This window comes from Scylla paramamosain, chromosome 11, assembly GCF_035594125.1.
Source record: "Scylla paramamosain isolate STU-SP2022 chromosome 11, ASM3559412v1, whole genome shotgun sequence".
In the NCBI taxonomy this organism is placed as follows: domain Eukaryota; kingdom Metazoa; phylum Arthropoda; class Malacostraca; order Decapoda; family Portunidae; genus Scylla; species Scylla paramamosain.
Genome location: NC_087161.1, coordinates 10,918,622 through 10,942,073, shown reverse-complemented (window position 1 = coordinate 10,942,073; position 23,452 = coordinate 10,918,622). Strand labels below are relative to the sequence as shown.

The 23,452-nt window shown below is 38.3% G+C and overlaps 1 protein-coding gene across 10 annotated transcripts in view; it reads left to right on the top strand.

The window, feature by feature from the left end:
* LOC135104938 (thioredoxin domain-containing protein 16-like) overlaps positions 1-23,452 on the top strand; it is a 428,690-nt gene that overhangs the window by 98,296 nt on the left and 306,942 nt on the right. For all 10 annotated transcript variants that reach the window (XM_064012732.1, XM_064012729.1, XM_064012731.1 and 7 more), the window contains 3 exons: positions 18,527-18,675; positions 19,097-19,218; positions 21,735-21,842. In XM_064012732.1, coding sequence (XP_063868802.1) covers positions 18,527-18,675; positions 19,097-19,218; positions 21,735-21,842 — 379 coding nt within the window. The remainder of the gene's footprint in view (positions 1-18,526; positions 18,676-19,096; positions 19,219-21,734; positions 21,843-23,452) is intronic.

Sequence of the window (23,452 nt, the reverse complement as noted above, 5' to 3'; positions counted from 1 at the left end):
AAGATGTAGGCTTCTTAAAAGTGAATTTGGTTTTCAGCCTTTCTGCCTCCTCAATATTTCTGTTGGCTTGTGACAGGTCATCCCCAAACAATAGACCCGTCATGGGAGCCTTGTCAGCACACAAATGAGAATATTTGGGATTAATGTCCCTCTTTATGATATGTCGCTTGTTCAAGTTATTTCTGTAGTGGGCATTACCCAATAATGCTAATGCACCATTGAGCATGGCCACCTCATTTGCAATAATTTGGTGCTCTTCATCACGTGCCACCTTGTCTAGCACAGTAAGCGATTTTACAACAATAGTAGCTACCTTGGTAATATCTTTTTTCCCACTTCCCTTAAGCGGAAGTCTGCCTTCTTTGCCTCTGCAGGCAGTGCGTCCAGGACCTGTGGGTTGCAATCCATTTGAGTTAATGCATGGCAGTTATTTGGTCTAAATGTCACCTCATCCTCTACAATGGCTTTGTAATCTTCCTGCCTCATGCCATTAATAAACAGGTGGTTCACCATTGCAGCAATTTCCTTGTCAAGTTCTTTTGAGACAGTTTCCATGGGTCCATAATTCTTAGCACCTTGTAACAATATACTATCATGAGGAACATCCCTCTGGATTTCCTCTTCCTCATCACTGTCCTCCCTCAGTGGAGTTCTAAATCCAGAAAATCCTGCATGTGATTCCTGAGAATCAGGCATCAAAGTATTATTTGACACCGACAGGGGAGCATTGTTATGAACTGCTTTTGACTTCACAGCCCCATTTTCCTTCTTAAGCTTGTCCATGTCTTTCCTCAACTCAGTCAAAGCATCCATAATCATGCCCAAAGAAGGCGCATTGCTGTCTTCACCATTGTATTTTGGAGAAGGGGAAGGTGACCAAGAGTAACTTAACCTCTCATGACGAGTAGAACGGCTCTTAGATCTGGATCTTTCTTCATGTTTACTCCCCTTGTGTAGTCCCTTTACCTTAGCTTTGGTGCGTGGCATGCTGGTAGTTCTGAATCTCTCAGGACTGGGGCAAGCATCAGAAGGCGTCCTAGACATGGCGGCTAATGTTAACAAGATGCCACCCCTTTTAACAGCAGTTCCTTTTATAACCCCACGGGTGCCTTAACCTCACACACAGGGTAACTTTAAATCAAAAACTCCTTCCTTATAATAATCTGGGAAGTCAAATGCCCCCAGGCTTGTAAATAAGGCAATATTCCTCTTGCCCCAATAATGGGTAACAAGATGGAACCATCTCGCACCTATGTCGGCTCACGAGAGTGCCCAAATATTGTTATATACATATATATATATATAGCATAAAATATTTGCCAATAATCCGCCTTATACCAAGTAACGGATATCATATAACCAATAATCCGCCCTTATACAAGGTAACGGATATTTATAGTCCATAATCCGCCCTTAAATCAGGTAACGGATTCAAGTAGGCAACACTCCACCCTTATCAGGTAACGGATATCCATAGGCAATACTCTGCCCTATAATCAGGTAACGGATAACTAAAGACAATATTCCACCCTTATAACAGATAATGGAAATCATAATACACAATCCAAACAAGAAAACTGTACTATTCCTATCACTCCTCGATAACAGAAGTCGTAACAACAGAACAGGAGGCGGGACCGACGTCCGACTTGTGTGGTGTCTGCGTAGTAACTGACTGTGTGGCGAAGTGTAGTGTATCTCATGTGAACGGCACCATCTAGCAGACAAGTGATTTGCCGAAGTAAAATGATAGAGTCTGGCACATATCTTTAATTTTCAAACTACCCTCCTACAGCTTCTATTCTTCTCTCTCTAACTACATCTTAAGTTTCCTTTTTGACCATTCTATTGCTGCTGTGGTAGATGGTCGCTGTTCTCATAAATATATTAACATTGGTGTTCCTCAGGGTTCTGCCTTGTCATGCACTCTTTCTATTATTCATCAATGATCTTCTAAACCAAATTTCTTGTCCTATGCATTCCTACACTGGTGATACCATCCTGCACTTGTCCACATCTTTTTGTAGACATCTAACCCTACAAGAAGTAAGCAGTTCATACAGGGAAGCCACAGAATGCCTGACTTCTGATCTCTAAGATTTCTGATTGGCGAAGAGCAAACTTAGCATTTTTCACTGTCTCAAAAACTTAATTCCTCCATCTATTTACTTGACACATCCTTCCAGACAACTATCTCCTCTTCAGTGACACTCAACCATCCCCCTCTTTTATACTGAACATCCTTGGTCTGATCTTAACTTATAATCTAAACTTGAAAGTTCATATCTCATTTCTAGCCAAGATAATTTTTATGAATTTAGGTGGTCTGACCTTTACTTATAATCTAAACTGGAAGCTTCACATCTCATCTCTAGCTAAAACAACTTCTATGAAGTTAGATGTTCTGAGTCATCTCCACCAGTTTTTCTCACCCCCCCCCAACTGCAAACTCTGTATAGGGGCCTTATCCATCCATGTATGGAGTATGCTTTACATGTTTTGGGGGGTTCCACTCACTCTGCTCTTTCAGACAGGGTGGAATCAAAAGCTTTCATCTTATTAACTCCTCTCCTCTAACTGAATGTCTTCAGCTTCTTTTTCATTGTCACAATGTTGCATATATAGCTGTCTTCTACTCCTATTTTCATGCCAACTGCTCTTCTCATCTTGTTAACTGCATGCCTCTCCTTCTTCTGCATCCTTGCTGCACAAGACTTTCTTCTTTCTCTCACCCATATTCTGTCCACCTCTATAATGCAAGAGTTAACCAGTATTCTCAGTCATTCATTCCTTTCTCTGACAAACTCTGGAATTCACTGCCTGCTTCTGTATTTGCACCACTCTATGACTTGAACTCTTTTCAAGAGGGTGGTTTCAAGACACTTATCCTGCAATTTTTTACTTCTGTTTTTGACTCTGGGAACCGACACCTCGATGGGCCTTTTTTTATTACAGTTTTGTTGCCCATTGCTGGTGCCCTCCTTCATAAGAAAAAGGGCTAATGAAGAGGAAAAAATTTGTTTACTGATATTTTAAATAAATTCAGTTTTAAATAATGAGTCCAAACTTCCAGCCAAGCCAACAATGAGTTTAACATTACCCACACTTAAATTACTGGAATTTGATGGGAACATAGCTAATTGGGACTCATTCTGGGATTAGTTTGGCACAAGTGTTGATTCCAGGTCAGATCTAAGCCCAGTAAACAAACTAAATTATTTGAAAGGAGTTCTAAAGGGTAAAGATTTATTGATGGCTTTAATATTGAAGATGGTAAGATAGTTATGGCTCTGCAGTGTTATAACTAATAACAACTATCATATAACAACTGTCATATAACAACATATGACAAGCCTAAAAGAAAACAACATGAAATTGCAGTGTGATTGTTACATCTTAAAAAATCTAGCCATAAGTCAGACTCCTTGTCTGAATTTAGGGCTAATCTAGAATGCACCCTCAGGAAATTAGAGAACATGGTGTGTGACTGAGAAAGTTTCAGTTGGCTCATGTCTCCACTGTTAATGGAGAAATTTCCTTGTAAAACTGTGGAGATAAGAACATAAGAACATAAGAAATAAGGGAAGCTGCAAGAAGCGACCAGGCTTACACGTGGCAGTCCCTGTATGAAACACACCTACCTATTTCCATCTGCTATCCCCATCCATAAACTTGTCTAATCTTCTCTTAAAGCTCTCTAGTGTCCTAGCACTAACTACATGATTACTGAGTCCGTTCCACTCATCTACCACTCTATTTGAGAACCAATTTTTTCCTATCTCCTTCCTAAACCTAAATTTTTCAAGCTTGAACCCGTTATTTCTTGTTCTACCCTGGTTGCTGATCCTAAGAACTTTGCTTACATCTCCCTTGTTATAACCCTTATACCACTTAAAGACTTCTATCAGGTCCCCTCTTAACCTACGTCTCTCTAGAGAATGTAAATTTAACCGCTTCAACCTCACTTCGTAAGGAATACTCCTCATCCCCTGTATCCTTTTAGTCATTCTCCTCTGTACTGATTCTAATAGACCTATATCTTTCCTGTAATGTGGGGACCAGAACTGCACAGCGTAGTCTAGATGAGGTCTGACCAGCGCCAAGTATAACTTTAATATTACTTCCGGCCTTCTACTTTTAACACTCCTAAAAATGAATCCTAGTACCCTATTTGCCTTGTTTCTGGCTTCTATGCATTGTTTCCCTAGACGGAGTTCAGAGCTAACTATAACTTCTAAATCTTTCTCGTACCCTGTACCTACCAGAGTTTGGGTGTTTAATGTGTACCTATTGTGTGGGTTTCCTCTACCTACGCTAAGCACTTTGCATTTATTGATATTAAATTGCATTTGCCATCTATCCGTCCATTCATTCATTCTATCTAAGTCTGTCTGCAAGGCGATGGCATCCGCTTCTGACCTAATTAATCTACCTATCTTTGTGTCATCCGCAAATTTACTAACATCGCTACTAATTCCACTATCCAAGTCATTGATATATATTAGAAATAATAATGGCCCTAATACTGATGATTGATTCAGCAAAGTACTGAAGATTATCCACAGCCTTAGGAATTTAGGGATTCATTACTAAAAGTTATCACTCACTTAGTCCCAAGGTTCTGAAGCTAAATCAGAATAGATTCAAAAGATGCTCTACCTAAAGATAAGTATGATAGACCTAAATTACCCCATAAATCCTTTTTCTAAAATTTACCAGGTTTCTGAGCAGTCATCTTCATCTGAACTACCACCCAGTAATGCCCAGGCACTAAAAGCTGCATCTGCCAATACCAATCAATCAGCTTTTCATTTGAAATGCATCCTACGTGAGAGAGCACATACAGCTAAGAGCTGTAGCAGATATTTCGATTGTCCTATCCATGTAAGGAGACTTGAACAAATAGGACAGTGTGGTAGGTGTACTTGCAAGTATAAGACTGAGCAGTGTACTTTTAAGGGGATATATCAACCTTTTTGACCCATTTTTCAGTCATAAATGATGAAATGAGATATTTGCTCCAAAAAAATCAACCAGTGTTTTGGCAATATTTCAGAGATAAAGTTTTAGTGTTGTGTGCTATTTTTAAAGCCTCTAGGGGGCATTTAAAAGGACATGTGCTTTGCAGCGGCATTCAACAAACACAGCTTCCATCTGAACAACTGCTGGTATCCCCTCACTGCCTCAGGGCCAGGCTTATGCCTACTAGTATCAGTGTCCTTGAGGACTTCCAAGCAAGGGGAAGGTGTAGCACCTTGCTCTATCACACTTTTCATTATTCTTACTTCTGAACACTTATGCTTGGCCTAATCATGCCAAGAACAAGTGCTGTATTGAAGAAGAGGAAGGAGGCCTTTGTCAAGGCAAAAGCTTGCTGCTGGAAAGATGAAAATCAGGGAGAAACAGGTGCGATGCATTACCACCAACACCAGCAATGACTGGGAATTTGACCCCAGAAAAACACATTAGCAAAATTACGGGAGAAACCTATAACTTGTTGAGAAGAATAAGGCTGGCTTTTGTGTATATGAATGAAGAGATGATCAGAAAGATGATTATATCAATGATTTGACCTTGACTGGAATACGCAGTGGTAGTGTGGTCATCCTACAAGAAAAATGACATCGGGAAATTAGAGAGAGTTCAGAGAGCATCATGTCCAGAAGTTGCATTTGTATGGATATTGCATGTTCAATTAATTTTTGTCATTAATCAGACATGGTACAAAAAATTGTATTGTACAGTATTTTGTACATGTACAACCAACTTGTAGACACATTTATTCTATGATATTTCTGTTGCAAATACTTATTACAGTCTTTTTTTTTTTGCCTTTTTGTCTTTGACCATTCCTACATCTGCCACAATACATGTAATAGCATTTTTCCAAAGTGATTTATATGTTTTCCGCAAGCATGTGTGTTGGATGAAGTATCATGAAGTAGGGAAATGATTATCAAATTTGTTAATTTCATGTGATAATACTGTTACACTCACTGGCTGTCCTGGCATAGATATAACACCATTCCACTGACAGACTCTCAGTCACACTTCACCAGAACCTGGTGACATGCAATAAACAGCAAGTACTTCCAGCCTGCTCACTTTGGGTTGACAGTGTGTAGGGTGTGGGAGAACTTTACTACATTAAACTAGCACTTAGAAAGGGAGAGCCACAGAAACACCTCCCTCTTCTGAGCCTTTATTTCAAATAAGACCAATATGTAAACAGGAAATGATAAAGGAAGATACAGCCACACACTCACCACAATCCACACTCCGCTCAGGCCCACAGTATACTCAGTACCCCATTTGTCCTAGTGAATACTCAACACATGCACACCCAGGGCATCAAAATGAAAAGTAATGAAAAAAAGACTTGAGAATAATTATTCAGGACACACTATCACCTTAAAGACACATAAATGAGATATTTGGCTCCACATACAGCTTGTTAACAATTATTAATGTTGTGTTAAACTATTTAGATAAAGAAATGATTAAGAAAATTATAACAAGCATGATTCATCCTAAATTGTAATATACAATACTAGTTTGGGCTCCACATAGAAAAAAAAAAGATATATGGAAACTGGAAAGAATACGAAGGATTGCAACAAAGATGGTGCCAAAATTGAAAGACATAAGCTATGAAGAAAGACTTGCAGAGATGGGTTTACCAACACTACAAGAGAGAAGAGAAAGAGGAGACCTGATAACAATGTACAAATTAGTAAACAATACAGAAAGAATAGATAGAAATGACTTGGTACCATAGATGGAGGAGGGAGAGAGACAGATGAGGGGGCATGGGAAGAAAATAAAGGAGAGTGGATGTTCAAGTGACATCAAGAAATACAGCTTCCTGTATAGAACTCTTGAAATCTGGAATGATTTGAAGGAAGAGGTGGTTGTGACAAACAGTATACACTTGTTGAAAGAGAAACTGGAAAAATATGGTTATGGAGACAGGACAAAATGAGCTTTGTCTTGTGCCCTGTAAAATACAACTAGGTAAATACAGTATGAGTTGCACTATCCATACCCGGGAAGGCATAGAGGGCACAGGCATGGCACATCTAACAAAGACAGTGACTGCAAAGTAGATTGGCATGAATTTAGTTAGTTGTATTGTACAGGGTCCGAGGTAAAGCTCATTTGTCCTGTGTCCATATCTTCAGTTATCCATTTTCTCTTTAAATTTGCTTGCACTGACAGCTATAACCATCTTCTCACTTCAACTTTACCAGAGATCAATGCTTTAATATGGGAAACTATACTTAATGTCACTGAGACATCTAGTATTCTTAATTGCTTTTGTATGTTTCTCGTACATCTTGTCCCCCCATCCATGTGCATCTCCAAAACTTGTCTGTCTACCTTTTCCATCCGGTTTATTTGTACATTGTTATCAAGTCTTCCCTTTCTTTTCTCTCTTCTAATGTTGTTAATCTCATTTCTTCCAGTCGCTCTTCATAAGTCTTTTCCTTCAATTTGGCACCATTTGCTGTCCTCTGTATTCTTTTCAGCTTCCTTATATTCTCTCTGTGTGGAAATCATACGACTGCAGTGTACTCCAGCTTGGGGCATATCATGGATGTAATTATATTTTTATCATATCTATGTCCACATAGATAAAAGCCACTCTAATGTTACTTAACGTCTTATATGTGGAGTCAAAAATCCCATTAATATGTTTCCCTGATGACAGTGTATCCTGGATAATCATCACCAAATCCTTTTCTTTATTATTTTCCATTATCATATCTTCCCCCATTTTATAGTTCCATGTATGTAGGTCTCTGTACTTTTTCTTATCTCCATCACATGACATTTCTTAGGATTAAATTCAAATTTCCACCTTAGGCTGCAAGCATAAATTTTATCCAAATCGCTCTGTAACTCTTTACAGTCCTCCTGGCTCTTTATAACTCTCAGCAACTTTTGCATCATCAGCAAAGATATTGATGTAGCTATTTAATCCTTTCTGCATATCATTTATATAAATCTGAAACATATAATTGATACAGATCTTTGTGGTACTCCACTTGTTACCTCACTCCAATTTAAAGTATTATCTCTGATTATTGTTCTCATTTCTCTTTTCTTCAAATAGTCTTGTATCCAACTTAATATTTTACCTTTTACTCCTGTATTTTCCAGTTTTCACATTAGGCCCTGTCAAATATTTTATTTATTTTTTTTATATCCAGATATATAGCATCCACCCATCCTTCTCTTTCTTGCACCACTATCACTCTGGTATAAAAGCTCAACAAATTTGTAACAGATCTTTTTTGTCAAAATCCAAATTGTTTATCTGTAATTACCTAATTTTCTTCCAGATACTGTACCCATTTGTTTTTTATTACAATTTCACAGAATTTACGTATAATGCTAGTTAATGATACTGGCCTGTAGTTTAGTAGCTCCATTTTATCACCTCCTTTATATATAGGCATTATATTGGCTCTTTTCCTTCTTTAGGTACTCTTCCTTCTTTCAATGAACTATTTACCACATTCCAGATTGGATCCACCAGTTGGTCTTTACATTTTTTCAATATCCATCCTGATACACCATCTGGTCCCATTACTTTTCTAATATCTAAGTCCCTCAACAACTTGTAGACTTCATATTTTTCAACCTTAATCTCATGTAATCCTTCATTTGACACTCCATCTATAGGTGCTACAAAATCTGCTTCCTTTTTAAATAAGGATTTAAAACTCATTCATAATTTCACTCATTTCCTTGTTATCTTCATATGTCCTTCTGCCTCTTTTTAACCTAACAATACTGTCTCCATGTTTCTTTCTACCATTTATATATCTATAGAAAAACTTAGGTTCCTCTTTATATTTGTTCACTACATCCTTTTCAAAATTCTTTCTTTCTTCTTATCCTAAGATATTCATTTTTATTTTTCTTTTCTTGTCTATTTCCTTCATTCCACTGCTTCTTCACCTTCTTCCATGCCTTGTCCTTGTCCTTTTTGGTCTTCACACATCTGGCAGTATACCAACTATGCCCGCTCATTTTCACTTTGTACATTGGTACAAATTTAAACTCTTCCTCATTGTATTTATCTAATAGTGGTTCATATTTTGTCTGTACATCCTTGTTTTTCAACAATCCCACTTTATACTTCCATAAATTTTTTTAAGCTCTTCAAAATTTGCCTTTGCATAGTTTAGTTTGCCATTTATGTATTCTTCTTTCCAATCCTTTGCTTTTATCTCTTCTAATTTAACCTCTATGGTTAAATCAGAAGAGATAAAAGCAAAGGATTGGAAATTGGGGTGGTACTTACAGAAGTACATGAGACTTACCGTAGGTTAGTTGAAATGTGCTTTGGATTTTGCGAGGCACATCACGTCTGCTAGATGGTAGAGTTCACATGAGATACACTACACTTTGCCACACAGTCAGTCTTTAAAGATACAACTACCCACATGAAATATTATCTCCCAACCCTTCCAGTCAGTGAATTTTTGTTGTGTAAACCAAGAATCATCAATTAACAAAGGGAGGGAGTGGAGGGCATGTGAACTCTACCATCTAGCAGACGTGATGTGCCTCGCAAAATCCGAAGCACATTTCAACTAACCTACGGTAAGTCTCATGTACTTCTGTAATTTTACTTCGGCAAATCACTTGTCTGCTAGATGGTGCCGTTCACATGAGATTTTAAAGTCATGTGGGTGTAAATAAACCCCATTTTTCATTTATGAAAATAGAACATGATTTTTACTGCTGATAACATTTCAAACCTTACATTATACTGAGCCTAGCACTGCTTCTTGAAAAGGGTCTATTTCCCCTTGTATATCCTTTTTATAATATTTAGCAAATGTGGCTTCCTGCGTCCAACCAGCTTTTGCCATGATGGTGGCAATAGGCACATCCAGTGCCTTGGCCTTAGACACTGACACAGGTCTAATACTACCTGCTTTGTACCTCTTGGTATCCATCCCACACTTACGTAACATGGTCTTAAGCCACCTTGCCACCGTGTCCTTAGAAACACTCCTATGAGGTTTTATATAACTTATGAGTAGTCTCCCATCTGCATTTCCAGATTCTGTCCTTAGCCTCTCAGTTCTTTCTATATATTCTTTCATAGCCTTAACTACACACAATCTGTAATCCTGAGGATAAGCTTTAAATACAATAGTACGAACATTAAATTTTGGCCTGCATTGCTTGATGTTACCTCCTAACAAAACTGAAACAGATTCCTCTCCAAATGCCATATTCACCAACAATAAGTGCAAAGTTTGGATCCTGGCTGCTTGTGTCATTGCCATCATCATCACCATTTTTAGCAATAAGTCTTTCAGTGTTAGGCTGTGTAGTGGTTCCACGAGTCTTATCTTTTGTAATACAAGTTTCACATCCCAGGTCGTTGCGTACCTGGGTGTAGAAGGGCGTAAGTTGAAGACTCCCCGCAGAAATCTGTTGACAAGTGGGTGATTGCCCGCTCTGCAGCCTTCCACCATAATTCCTATTGCAGATAGAGTCCCTCTCGCCATGTTAATGCTTTCATAACCCACATTCCTTTGAAAGTTACGAGACAGAAAGTTTAATATATCTGCTATAGATGGTGCAATGGGATTAATGTTCCCTCTACTACAAAAGAGTGTCCACCTCTTGATGTGAGTGTTGTATTGTCTACCTGTTGCTGGTTTCCAAGAGGCCATAATGATTTCCGTACCTTCTTTAGATATGCCACGTTCTCCAAGTTGTTTCTGGACAACTGACAAGCCATCAAATTTGTGTGTTTCATTATTGGGTATTCCTCTGCAGTTGACGGATGCATTAGCACATTTTCCCTTCTCTGTATGACCCGAGGGTCGTGTACTAGCATCCGAAGGAGCACCCCCATCCACGGTTGTGATGGCCAAAGTGGCACTATGATCCATCCTCTGGTCCTTTCCTCCCTTAACTTCTGCAGACATCTAGAGATCAGAGAGAAGGGAGGAAAGAGGTAAACCAATTTAAATTTAGCCCATGGAATTGTAACTGCATCAATATATGCAGCCTCTGGATCTGGTGTCCATGCACAGAATGGAGTCATTTGTTTGTTCATAGTGTGGCACTATGATCCATCCTCTGGTCCTTTCCTCCCTTAACTTCTGCAGACATCTAGAGATCAGAGAGAAGGGAGGAAAGAGGTAAACCAATTTAAATTTAGCCCATGGAATTGTAACTGCATCAATATATGCAGCCTCTGGATCTGGTGTCCATGCACAGAATGGAGTCATTTGTTTGTTCAAATGTGAAGCGAATAGGTCTATACAAGGATTCCCAAATATAGAACACAATTCTTTAAATATCATCTCATTCAGCTGCCACTCATGTCTGTCATTAAAGGAATGTGATGCCTCGTCGGCCATGACGTTACATTTGCCTGGTATGTGGGAAGCTGTCAGCCATACCCCATTACTAAGACACCATTCCCAGATGTCCCTACTAATGTCATCACAAACTATTGACTTAACACCTCCCATCTCATTCACGTAATTAATCGCTGTGGTGTTATCACATAACACCCTGACGTGTAAACCTCTAAGGAGATGTGTAAAAGATCTCAATGAAAATAATATAGCCAATAATTCACGTGCATTAATGTGCGAATGCACCTCTTCAGGGGACCATCTGCCATTGGTAGTGATGCTATTTAGGCAACCTACCCATCCTAGATTTGAAGCATCTGTGGACAACTCAGTATCTGGTGCATTTCTGAATATTTTCCTGTTTTGATTCTCCAATTCCTTAATCCACCAGTTTAAATCTGTTCTAATCTCCTCTGTAATGTTCATCCATCTATTAAAGTCTCCACATGCCTCTTCCAAAGCCTTGATCTTTGCTCTTTCTATCCTCCTATAGTGCATCTTCCCCATCTCTACAGCTGGGATTGCTGCCACCAGCAGGCCAATCACTCTTGCCACAATTCTAATTTTTTCTTTCTGTCTATTGACTAAAAGAGAGCAATGCTGTATAGTATAATCTTATCCCTCCTACGCGCCAGCAAGGTAACTGTCATGGCCACCAAATCTATCACGTTACCTAAATACTCAATACACTTAGTGGGACTTAAAACAGATTTCTCCACATTTATGCAGAAACCTACACTCTGCAACAACTGAATGGTGTCATTCATGCAATCAAAATATCTCGGCAAAGAGCTACTACACAGAAGCGTATCATCAATATAACTAGTGATGTTGTGGCTTTTATGCCTAAGTGTAGAGAAAACTGGCTTCAGAAGTTTTGTAAATAGACGAGGACCATCCAAAAACCCGTTAGGTAGACATGTGAACTGGTAAATCTTATCCAACCATCTAAAACACAGGTATTTTTGTTGTTCCTCTGCAATTTTTACTGAATAATAAGCTTTCTTAAGGTCTATAGAAGCCATATAATCTCCTTGACTAAGCAACTGTAATACTTGTTCAAAATTTTCCATTTTAAAATGAGTATATTCTACATGCCTGTTCAGTTTTTCAAGATTTAACACCATCCTATAATCCCCAGTCTTATTCTTCCTCAGAAAAACTGGTGAAAGTATTTGTTGATCCTATCTATGTGTCTCTATGATGGCCTTTATCTCTAACAATTTTTTAACCTCCTGATGCATAATCAGTTTATCTTCCTCACTAAAGACATACTGTATATCTTCTCTAAATAAATATCCAATATTAGCTTCATCTATATTCAGATGACAATGTTCCACCATATCCAAAATGAACAGGTCACTTGTAATCACACGCCATTTATTGATAAACTTGTGAAGTTGCCCAGCCTCAAATTGTTCTCTCACCTGGGTTAACGCCGGGGGTTGAGTTGACCCCGGCCTCTCACGTTTTTTGTTGTCCAAGCTTGAGCAGGATAGGAGCGCCTGTGTTCACCAATGGAGGGCATCCTGCGAAAACCATATGGCTGATATCTGGATGGGAATCCATGGGAGGAGGCCTTGGCAAAAAAGTTACGTTGTTTACCTCCACCAAATCTGCCACTGCTTGCAGTCCAAGATGTAGGCTTCTTAAAAGTGAATTTGGTTTTCAGCCTTTCTGCCTCCTCAGTATTTCTGGTGGCTTGTGACAGGTCATCCCCAAACAATAGACCCGTCATGGGAGCCTTGTCAGCACACAAATGAGAATATTTGGGATTAATGTCCCTCTTTATGATATGTCGCCTGGTCAAGTTATTTCTGTAGTGGGCATTACCCAATAATGCCAATGCACCATTGAGCATGGCCATCTCATTTGCAATAATTTGGTGCTCTTCATCACGTGCCACCTTGTCTAGCACAGTAAGCGATTTTACAACAATAGTAGCTGCCTTGGTAATATCCTTTCCCACTTCCCTTAAGCAGAAGTCTGCCTTCTTTGCCTCTGCAGGCAGTGCGTCCAGGACCTGTGGGTTGCAATCCACTTGAGTTAATGCATGGCAGTTATTTGGTCTAAATGTCACCTCATCCTCTACAATGGCTTTGTAATCTTCCTGCCTCATGCCATTAATAAACAGGTGGTTCACCATTGCAGCAATTTCCTTGTCAAGTTCTTTTGAGACAGTGTCTGTGGGTCCATAATTCTTAGCACCTTGTAACAATATACTATCATGAGGAACATCCCTCTGGATTTCCTCTTCCTCATCACTGTCCTCCTTCAGTGGAGTTCTAAATCCAGAAAATCCTGCCTGTGATTCCTGAGAATCAGGCATCAAAGTATTATTTGACACCGACAGGGGAGCATTGTTATGAACTGCTTTTGACTTCACAGCCCTATTTTCCTTCTTAAGCTTGTCCATGTCTTTCCTCAACTCAGTCAAAGCACCCATAATCATGCCCAAAGAAGGCGCAGTGCTGTCTTCACCAGCATATTTTGGAGAAGGGGAAGGTGACCGAGAGTAACTTAACCTCTCATGACAAGTAGAACGGCTCTTAGATCTGGATCTTTCTTCATCATGTTTATTCCCCTTTTGTAGTTCCTTTACCTTAGCTAAGGTGCGTGGCACACTGGTAGTTCTGAATCTCTCAGGACTGGGGCAAGCATCAGAAGGCGTCCTAGACATGGCGGCTAATGTTAACAAGACGCCACCCCTTTTAACAGCAGTTCCTTTTATAACCCCACGGGTGCCTTAACCTCACACACAGGGCAACTTTAAATCAAAAATTTTTTCCTTATAGTAATCTGGGAAGTCAAATGCCCCCAGGCTTGTAAATAAGGCAATATTCCTCTTGCCCCAATAATGGGTAACAAGATGGAACCATCTTGCACCTATGTCGGCTCACGAGAGTGCCCAAATATTGTTATATATATATATATAGCATAAAATATTTGCCAATAATCCACCTTATACCAAGTAACGGATATCATATAACCAATAATCCGCCCTTATACAAGGTAACGGATATTTATAGTCCATAATCCGCCCTTAAATCAGGTAACGGATTCAAATAGGCAACACTCCGCCCTTATCAGGTAACGGATATCCATAGGCAATACTCCACCCTATAATCAGGTAACGGATAACTAAAGACAATACTCCACCCTTATAACAGGTAATGGAAATCATAATACACAATCAAACAAGAAAGCTGTAATATTCCTATCACTCATCGATAACAGAAGTCGTAACAACTTAACAGGAGGCGGGACCGACGTCCGACTTGTGTGGTGTCTGCGTAGTAACTGACTGTGTGGCAAAGTGTAGTGTATCTCATGTGAACGGCACCATCTAGCAGATGAGTGATTTGCCGAAGTAAAATTGGATGGTATATATGTGACAATAATTTTTCTATTTTACTTATTGTTGTCTTTAACTACAATCCCCAAAACTTCTGCCATTCATAAAATACTGCACCATGTGAAGGCCTCAGGAGGGGCTTTCATGTAATTTCGCTGCTTCAGCCATCAGGTAACATTGATATTAATATAATACTATCTGTCAACTCAGTCCAACACCCAGCAATGCTTTCAGCCCATTTCCTCATCATTGCCATATAAGACACACTTAATGGGATAAATACAGACAGTTGCTCCAAGAACAAACCTCCAAGTCTTTATTACTCCTTGCACTGCTATTCACCTACACCTTAGAATGGGTTCCAAAAACCTGACTTACATAGAAAAGCCATAGATCCTTGTCCTGAGGGAAGATGTCTGTAAAAAAATTTGTAATTATATGAGTGAAGGTCAAAAAGGCATTTACAACCACATTTCCAAAACCAAGAATTCTCCATCAAACTGGGCTCCTCATCAGCCAGTACCTGGCATCCCAGAAAGACATGAACAGCTTCAGACTAGACTAAAAAATGAGAAGTATTGAAAAATCAAAGGATTACAGCTTAAGTAAGCGTACCAAATCATCCTTGGAAGCCTGGCTGTGCACACCATCCAACATTGGTACCAAAAAGAACTGAGGCTTCATTTGCATTCTTCCACCTGCAAACCTCTTCTGACACATAGGTGTGCTGCTCAAATAAGATTTGAAGGAAAATACAAAATTTTCACCTTTTTTTTAATGTAGGAGGGACACAGGCCAAGGGCACCAAAATCCAATAAAAAAAAAGGCCCATTGAGATACCAGTCCCTGAATAGGGTCCAAAGCGGTAGTCAAAAATTGAAGGATATATGTCTTGCAACCTCCGTCTTGAAGGAATTCAAGTCATAGGAAGGTGGAAATACAGAAGCAGGCAGGGAGTTCCAGAGTTTACCAAAGAAAGGGATGAATGGTTAAGAATACTGGTTAACTTGCATTAGAGAAGTGGACAGAGTAGGGGTGAAAGAAAGTCTTGTGCATCGAGGCTGTGGGAGGAGGAGAGGCATGCAGTTAGCAAGATCAGAAGAGCAGTTAGCATGAAAATAGCAGTAGGAAATAGCAAGAGATGCAACATTGCGGCAATGAGAAAGAGGCTAAAGACCGTCAATTAGAGAAGAGGAGTTGATGAGATGAAAACCTTTTGATTCCATCCTGTCAAGAAGAGCGATATGAGTGGAACCCTACCAGACATGTGAAGCATACTTCATACATGGATGGATAAGGTACCTGTACAGTTAGCAGCTGGAAGGGTGAGAAAGACTGGCAGAGATGTCTTAGAATGCCTAACTTCATAGAAACTGTTTTAGCTAGAGATGAGATGTGAAGTTTCCAGTTTAGATTATAAGTAAAAGACAGATCAAGAATGTTTATTGTAGCAAAGGGGGACAGTTGAGTGTCATTGAAGAAGAGGGGATAGTTGTCTGGAAGGTTGTGTAGAGTTGATAGGTGGAGAAATTGAGTTTTTGAGGCATTGAACAATACTAAGTTTTTTCTGCCCCAATCAGAACTTTTAGAGAGATCAGAAGTCAGGGGTTCTGTGGCTTCCTTGCATGAACTGTTTACTTCCTGAAGAGTTGGACTTCTACAAAAAGACATGGAAGGCATGGAAAAGTGCATGGTGGTATCATCAGTGTAGGAGTGGATAGGACAAGAAGTTTGGTTTAGAAGATGTTTGATGAATAATAGGAAGAGAGTGGGTGAATAGAACCCTGAGGAACACCACTGTTCGTAGATTTAGAAGAACAGTGACTAGTGACTGTTTAACCACAGCAGCAATAGAACAGTCAGTAAGGAAACTTGAGATGAAGTTACAGAGAGAAGGATAGAAGTCATAGAAGTGTAGTTTGGAAATCAAAGCTTTGTGCTAGACTCTATCAAAAGCTTTTGATATGTCTAAGGCAACAGCAGAAGTTTCACCAAAATCTCTAAAAGAGGATGACCAAGACTCAATAAGGAAAGCCAGAAGATCACCCAACAGAGTGGCCTTGATTGAACCCATAGAAGGTTTTGAAGTGATACATGTTTAAGAATTTTCCTGTTGAGGATAGATTCAAAAACTTTAGATGAGCAGGAAATTAAAGCAATAGGACGGTAGTTTGAGGGATAAGAATGGTCACCCTTTTTATGAACAAGCTGAATGTAGGCAAACTTCCAGCAAGAAGGAAAGGTAGATGTTGACCCACAAAGTTGAAAGAATTTGACTAGGCAAGGTGTAAGCATAGTTTCAGAGAAAAGTAGGAGGAATCCCATCAGTTCCAAATATTAGGTTTCCATAACTTATATACCCATCATGTCTCCAATCTCTTCATCTGCAGTATATGCCAGGAAATGACAGTGCTCAAGAAATTCTGAGCATAAAAGTAGTAGTTATAGTAAACTGTACTTACAAGAAGATAAGAATAAAATGAAGGCATATAATTCTTTCATTTGACTTATAGGAATAGAAGGGAGTTTTAATTAAAGCAAAAAAAAAAAAAAAGAAAAAGTAAGAAAGAAAGAAATTCAGCTTAATGTCAATGTAATAACCACATGATGTACTACAATGTCACATAAAAGGCAACTGCATGTTTTGTTCTCCAAATATTATAGTAGTCTTTGTGTATTCAAGGAGAATAGAAAAATTGACAGATCCCCAGCTCAGCAACACCCTTATGTAAAATATAGGAGATAAAGAAAGAAACAAAACATGATAGAGAACACCAGCCCTCACTTCTGGAAGACAGTATCTCTAGTAGGCCTGGATACAGTGACTGGTGTGAGGTGACAGCTGCTATGAAAACTGCTGACTTGATTCTAGGATACAGAGGTATCTCATCTTAAGGAGCAATTGAGAACCAGTTGTTGCTAACCTAAACATGGCATAAATCTGTGCTATCTGGTCTTGCTGTGGCCACAGTTGCTCTAATATATTTCGCACCAGTTCTTTTTTTGAGGTGATTGGTTGCTGTCTTGTGGAATCCTATCATGGCCATCTCATTAACAACAGACATCAGATATATAATATGTACAGTACTCTCGAGTTTTGCTCTTGTTTTCTTTTAAAAACACAGTGGTAAATCTGAGAATCACAAAACATGGGTTACTGAAAACACTGAAAAATGCTTGCTTATTCTGGCCACATGGCCTAGAACTGCATGAGCATATGTTCTGTCCTTATGTCCAGTGTGGTGCAGTGTTGTCACCATGATGCAATTCAGTGTGGCAGATGTGGAGACACTGCAGTAGTGAGAGACCTGTCATTTGTTTGTGTGTGTATTCACAATGTGGTGGTGCAGTCACCATACAGTGTGACACCAGCTTTTCTCTCTCCATCTCTTGCATGTAGGTCAGTGTGACTTAGGTGCTGTGGCAGCACATGTGGTGCCAATGGTAGGAAGATGTGACAAAGGCACAAAACTCGTGATTTGTGAAAGTTGGGATGATAAGAATTTAATACTCAATGCAAAACTTGAGGATCATGAAACTCAGGGAGGGTACTGTATAATATATATATATATATATATATATATATATATATATATATATATATATATATATATATATATATATATATATATATATATATATATATATATATATATATATATATATTAGTATGATATACTTATACTGATTACAAATAAGAATGTCAAACTGTTTTATATCTGCTATAAAGCAGACACATTTTTACATGTGTTTGTGTGTTTGCTTGGACAAGGTGGAGTGTGGAGAGTACCAAGTACCTCAGTATTGCACCTCAGACAAGATCAATCGCTTTGCATATGGTTTCCGAGGAGGACAAGAAAAGATTGCCTTTCCTTTGGACACACTCTTCAACAGCAATGCCATTGTGGCCTCTGCTCTTCAGTGAGTTGGTTGACTACTTGTTTTTATTGCTATTTATTTATTTATCTTTATTTTTTTTGTGGGATGGTCTTAATGAGCATCTCACAATCAGTTCATGTGTAGATCTTGAAACTGGGTATGGCAAGTAATGTGACATTGCTATCTCTTTTTTTCTCTGGTCATATTACTGTGAAATGAGAAGACAATACAAAATGTACTTTTAGATTCCATGTTATCCCACTTGGTATTTAATTGTCTTTATATCTGAATGGAACATTTAACCACTGAAGCCATTGAGTTTTCAACTGTGAAGCACACAACTTTTACAAGTATATATTTAATGTATGAATTAGAAAATTGTAAAGGTGACATTGCATTATCATATTACACATAAGATTTACCTCAGCATGTTTATTTGCCTTTCTGCTTTCATTATCTCCAGCCTGGCACTGATCAACACGGTGCCCATCTTGCAGACAGCTGGGGAAAGACGTAATCTTGAAAAGCGGTGCCGAGGTCACTGCGACCTCATCTTTGCTTACTTGCGTACTCTTGGCACCCTGGGTAGGTCTTTAATGTGCATGCATTTATGTATCTAGCTTTATGATATAAGTAACTTAAGTTTAGCGTGTGTTCTCTCTCATTTTGTATCTTTTATTGCAATTTGGCAATCCATTGTTGTAGGGTTTGTTTAATAGAGTCACAAGAAGACCTGTGCTTGAATTTTGTGCCAGACAGGCAAATTGGGTTAGTTTATTTTATCCCTTGTTCACCTGACACAGATTAGCTATAGGATGCAAGTCAGGTTGTCACCATGCCTATCTGGCAGTAGCAGAAAGCTGACAATCCTACCATCTTTTATGTGCTTATTGTTGTTTGGTTGTGAATGTTCTTGCTCTGAGAGACCAGAAGTGATCTATGTCACATTTTGAGAAGTAAAAAGATTAGAAGTAAATAAAATTTATGTCTCCTTTCTCACTTTTTCTTTAAGTGCTAACTGTTCTATTTTTCTTAATATCTGCTAATAGTGAGATATCAATTCCTTGCACTATTTCAGTTGCTATTTTGTCTTTCATTACACTTTTTCCCAGAACCAAAAAGTCATCCCTATCTTTTCAACATCATATATCCTCCAGATATCTGTTTATATGTGGAATATTCATAGTGATAAGTTAACTTGTACCAGTACTTCCCATTGGTGGTACTACAATCTAAACTTTGAGTTTGGAACTGTAATTCCTTTACATTTTTGGATCCTGAGGCTGGATTCACATGAGCCCTTTGGTGGTGGCCACGAATAAGGTCAGTGTCATGGATCTCGTGGAAGTAGCAGCCATCTGCATTCTCTTTGTGAAGATGAACTGCAAAAAAGCACAAAGTACTGGGGACACCCCATAGTAACAGACTATTGTGTGGAGCATTCTACACATTATTTTCTTTAATATTCTTGTCACTGTATTTCTTCATATTCAAATTATAAAGTGCTGGTCTCTTCACCTCTGCAATCAATATTTGACAGTCAAACAACTCTTTAGCCATTCTTTCCACTCACAGGAAGGAGTACTTGATCTGTGATAGACAGGACAAGACAGTATGAAAGCAATGAGGCAAAGTGGCAGTAATTGCTACAAAAAGTGGCGTGTGTGAATTCAGCCAAACTTTCCATCACCACAACTCCACAAAAAAGCTTGGAATCAAAAGTTTTATAACCAAAGAACTGCATCAAGAATTTTTTTTATTTACTTATTTTTATTGAAGAAGTCTGATTCTAACTCATAATGCCTAACCCAAAGAAGGTAACTTAAGGAGGTTAATAAAAAAAAAAAGTTGGCCAATTCAGTTTCAAAGGTGTTATGATTCTAAGCTTTTCAAATAAAGTCATCAGGAAAAAAAAATTAAATAAGAGCAGAAAAGTTCCAGAGTTTATCATATAAAGAAATGAAAACTGAAAATACTGGTTATGGTTAACTCGTGTATTAATGAGGTAGGCAGAATAGAAGTGAGAGAAAGTCAAAAGTCTTGTTCAGCAAGGCTGCAGGAAGTTCAGAAGAACATTAACAATGGAAATTATGATAGAAGGTAACAGGAGAGGCAACATGGCAATGATAAGAGAGATTTAGGGCTTTTAATTTAACCATATTTAGTAGGGCTGTTTAAGTTGAACCTCCCCATATATGGAAACTATACTTCATACAAGGTCCTTGTATTGAGTTAGTGAAAAGATTAAAAAGATGGGTGGAGATGACACAGAGTAATCAGCATCATAGGAGGAAGAGTTTTAGCAAAGAAGAGATGTAAAATTTTCAGTTTTAGGAAAGGCCAGTCCCAATATGTTCAGTATGAAGGAGGGTTATAGATGAATGTTATTGAAAAGAGGGGATAACTGTCTTGAGGAATGTATCCAGTGGATAAGTTAAGAAATTGAGTTTTTGAGGCACTGAATAATAAAGGTTTGTCCTGTCTGATTCAGATATTATGGAAAGATTGGAAGTCAGGTATTATGTGCTTTTTTTTTTGCATGAATTGTTCAATTCTTACTGGGTATGGCAAATGGCATTTAGTAATGCAGGGTAGAGTCATAAGCCTAAGAAGTTTTACTGAGATAACTTATTGATTATAGGTAAAGAGTGGGAGGTAGGACAGAACCTTGCTGAACACAGCTGTTAATAGTTTAAAAAGAACAGTGGCCATCTACCATTGCATCAGTTAAGGAGATGGGTGAAGTCTTCTTAAAAATAATGAATGTGAAGAAACAAGGAAAGTAATACTCAGTATGTATGAGTGAGATACCCTAAATGACTAAGCTCATATGATATGAAAGCTGAGTTAGAAAGAAAAGGCACCAAAGCAAAAGAGAGGAATATAAGTGCACATAGAGGTGCCCAAAAATATGTGCTTTGGTCATAATCAAACTAGTGTAGAAACTTACAATTTAAATTTTATATTCATGCTGTTTTTGAGGTATAAAGATGAATTTAAACTTTTTATACAGCATACATCTCACACTGTTCAAGGAGTGAGTTCAAATACATTGATAGTGTTTGTCTTATGATAATTGAAAATATACTGTTGTATTTCAGAACACCGAACATTCTTGGAAGTGGCCCATGCACACCAATCCTCGTTTGTATTTGCTATCACCACCTACACTGCTGGCACCCTGGGGTTGCCCCCATCTCCACATTCTGGTGAGTTTTTTAGTTGTGTAATGATATCAAACCTTTATCCATTGAAGTGCTGGAGATGAAATAGCACAGAGAAAAATTTGCAACTCCAGATTATGTAAGCACATATTTATCTAGTCTCGACTTTTCCATAGGATATTAGATTAGTCTCCTTATCTTATTTTGCCTAACTTCTAAAATTATTGTTGTTGCTTTTACCTCATACATATCCAAACCATTCCAATTATCATCACTTTTTTTTGAACAGAGGAACTTGAAATATTGTTGAAATATTTAAGTAATTAAGGCCACTGATAATGCAGGGCTTTGATCCCACTAACGGCCCACATTAGATATGATTAATTTTAGTTATAATGAAAGCAATGAAAAAAAATTACTGCTGTTCAGACATGGCTGAGACAGGCACTCCAAAATTTAAATAAATTTTTACCAGAGTATCTACAGCATTCAAAAATTTTTGTGTATATAACTGAAGGTATTAAATAACGTATTCAATGGCTCATAAGACACATGAGCTCATAAGATGCACCCAGTTTAGGCATACATTAAAATGGAAAAAAAAAAAAAGATAAATAAGTGGATTTAAGCTCTGAATATGAAGTGAAGGATTTCACCAGACATTTGAAGACTCTCACATGCATTTAGATCATTGTTAGATCCCAGTATTTTGCATTTTAAAAACTAATATTTTCTAGTAGCCTACTTACCAATCCTGTTGTGAGATGTAAACATGTACCTGGCATATGGCGTCAGCAGTGACTGTGAGAGACTACATGGGTAATAAAGTTTGTTCATAAGAATGTTAAAAGATAGGTGCTATTTTAATTGTATAAAAGTGTGTCTTACCTCAAGGAGTAACTGCATCACACTGTAAAGAACACAGTGAAGCTTGCCCATGTCACCGTGTTCAGCGCATAACCAACCGCATGTTTGTTTTGGTACATGCAATGTGTGGTGCATGGTCACTTAGGCAAATTCTTCCTGACTGGTGTCATTCTCTGTGAATTACTGGTAAGTATGACCTATTGTATATTGTAACCTTGAAAGGAGTTGTTTTGTGGTGTAGTACCAATCATCACTTTGTTTACATGTGCAAAGATGTCTGGGGTTTGATTTTAGAGACTTATCACCAACCATGGCCTCAATGCTGAACCTTGGCCTCATAGGAAGCAGGCTCATTTCCTGAGACTTTTTTTTTTTTTTTTTTTTTTTTTTTTGAGGAAAGGTGCATCTTATAAGCCATCAAATATGGTACTTATGATTTCATAAAACATCAAAAGAATAATGAATAAAAGCTAATACAGTACAGTAACAATCATTAAAAAAGCCATGCTCAGACATTGTTTACACACACAGCTGATAAATGCTTACTGTTGATATGACCTCATATGAGCTATGAATATTTTATATATCTAACTAGGTAAGTCTCTTCCTCATTATTTTTTATGCTAATACTAATGTGGGCATTTTTTAGAACTTCACTCACCCTAATGCTCTTCCAGCTAACACACTAACACAAAAACCATAGCTAGATATAGTATAAATAACCAGTAACTTAGCTGTGGTACATGTGACAGGCAGGGAGCTGTGATGGCCAGGGTGGTGATTCCAAG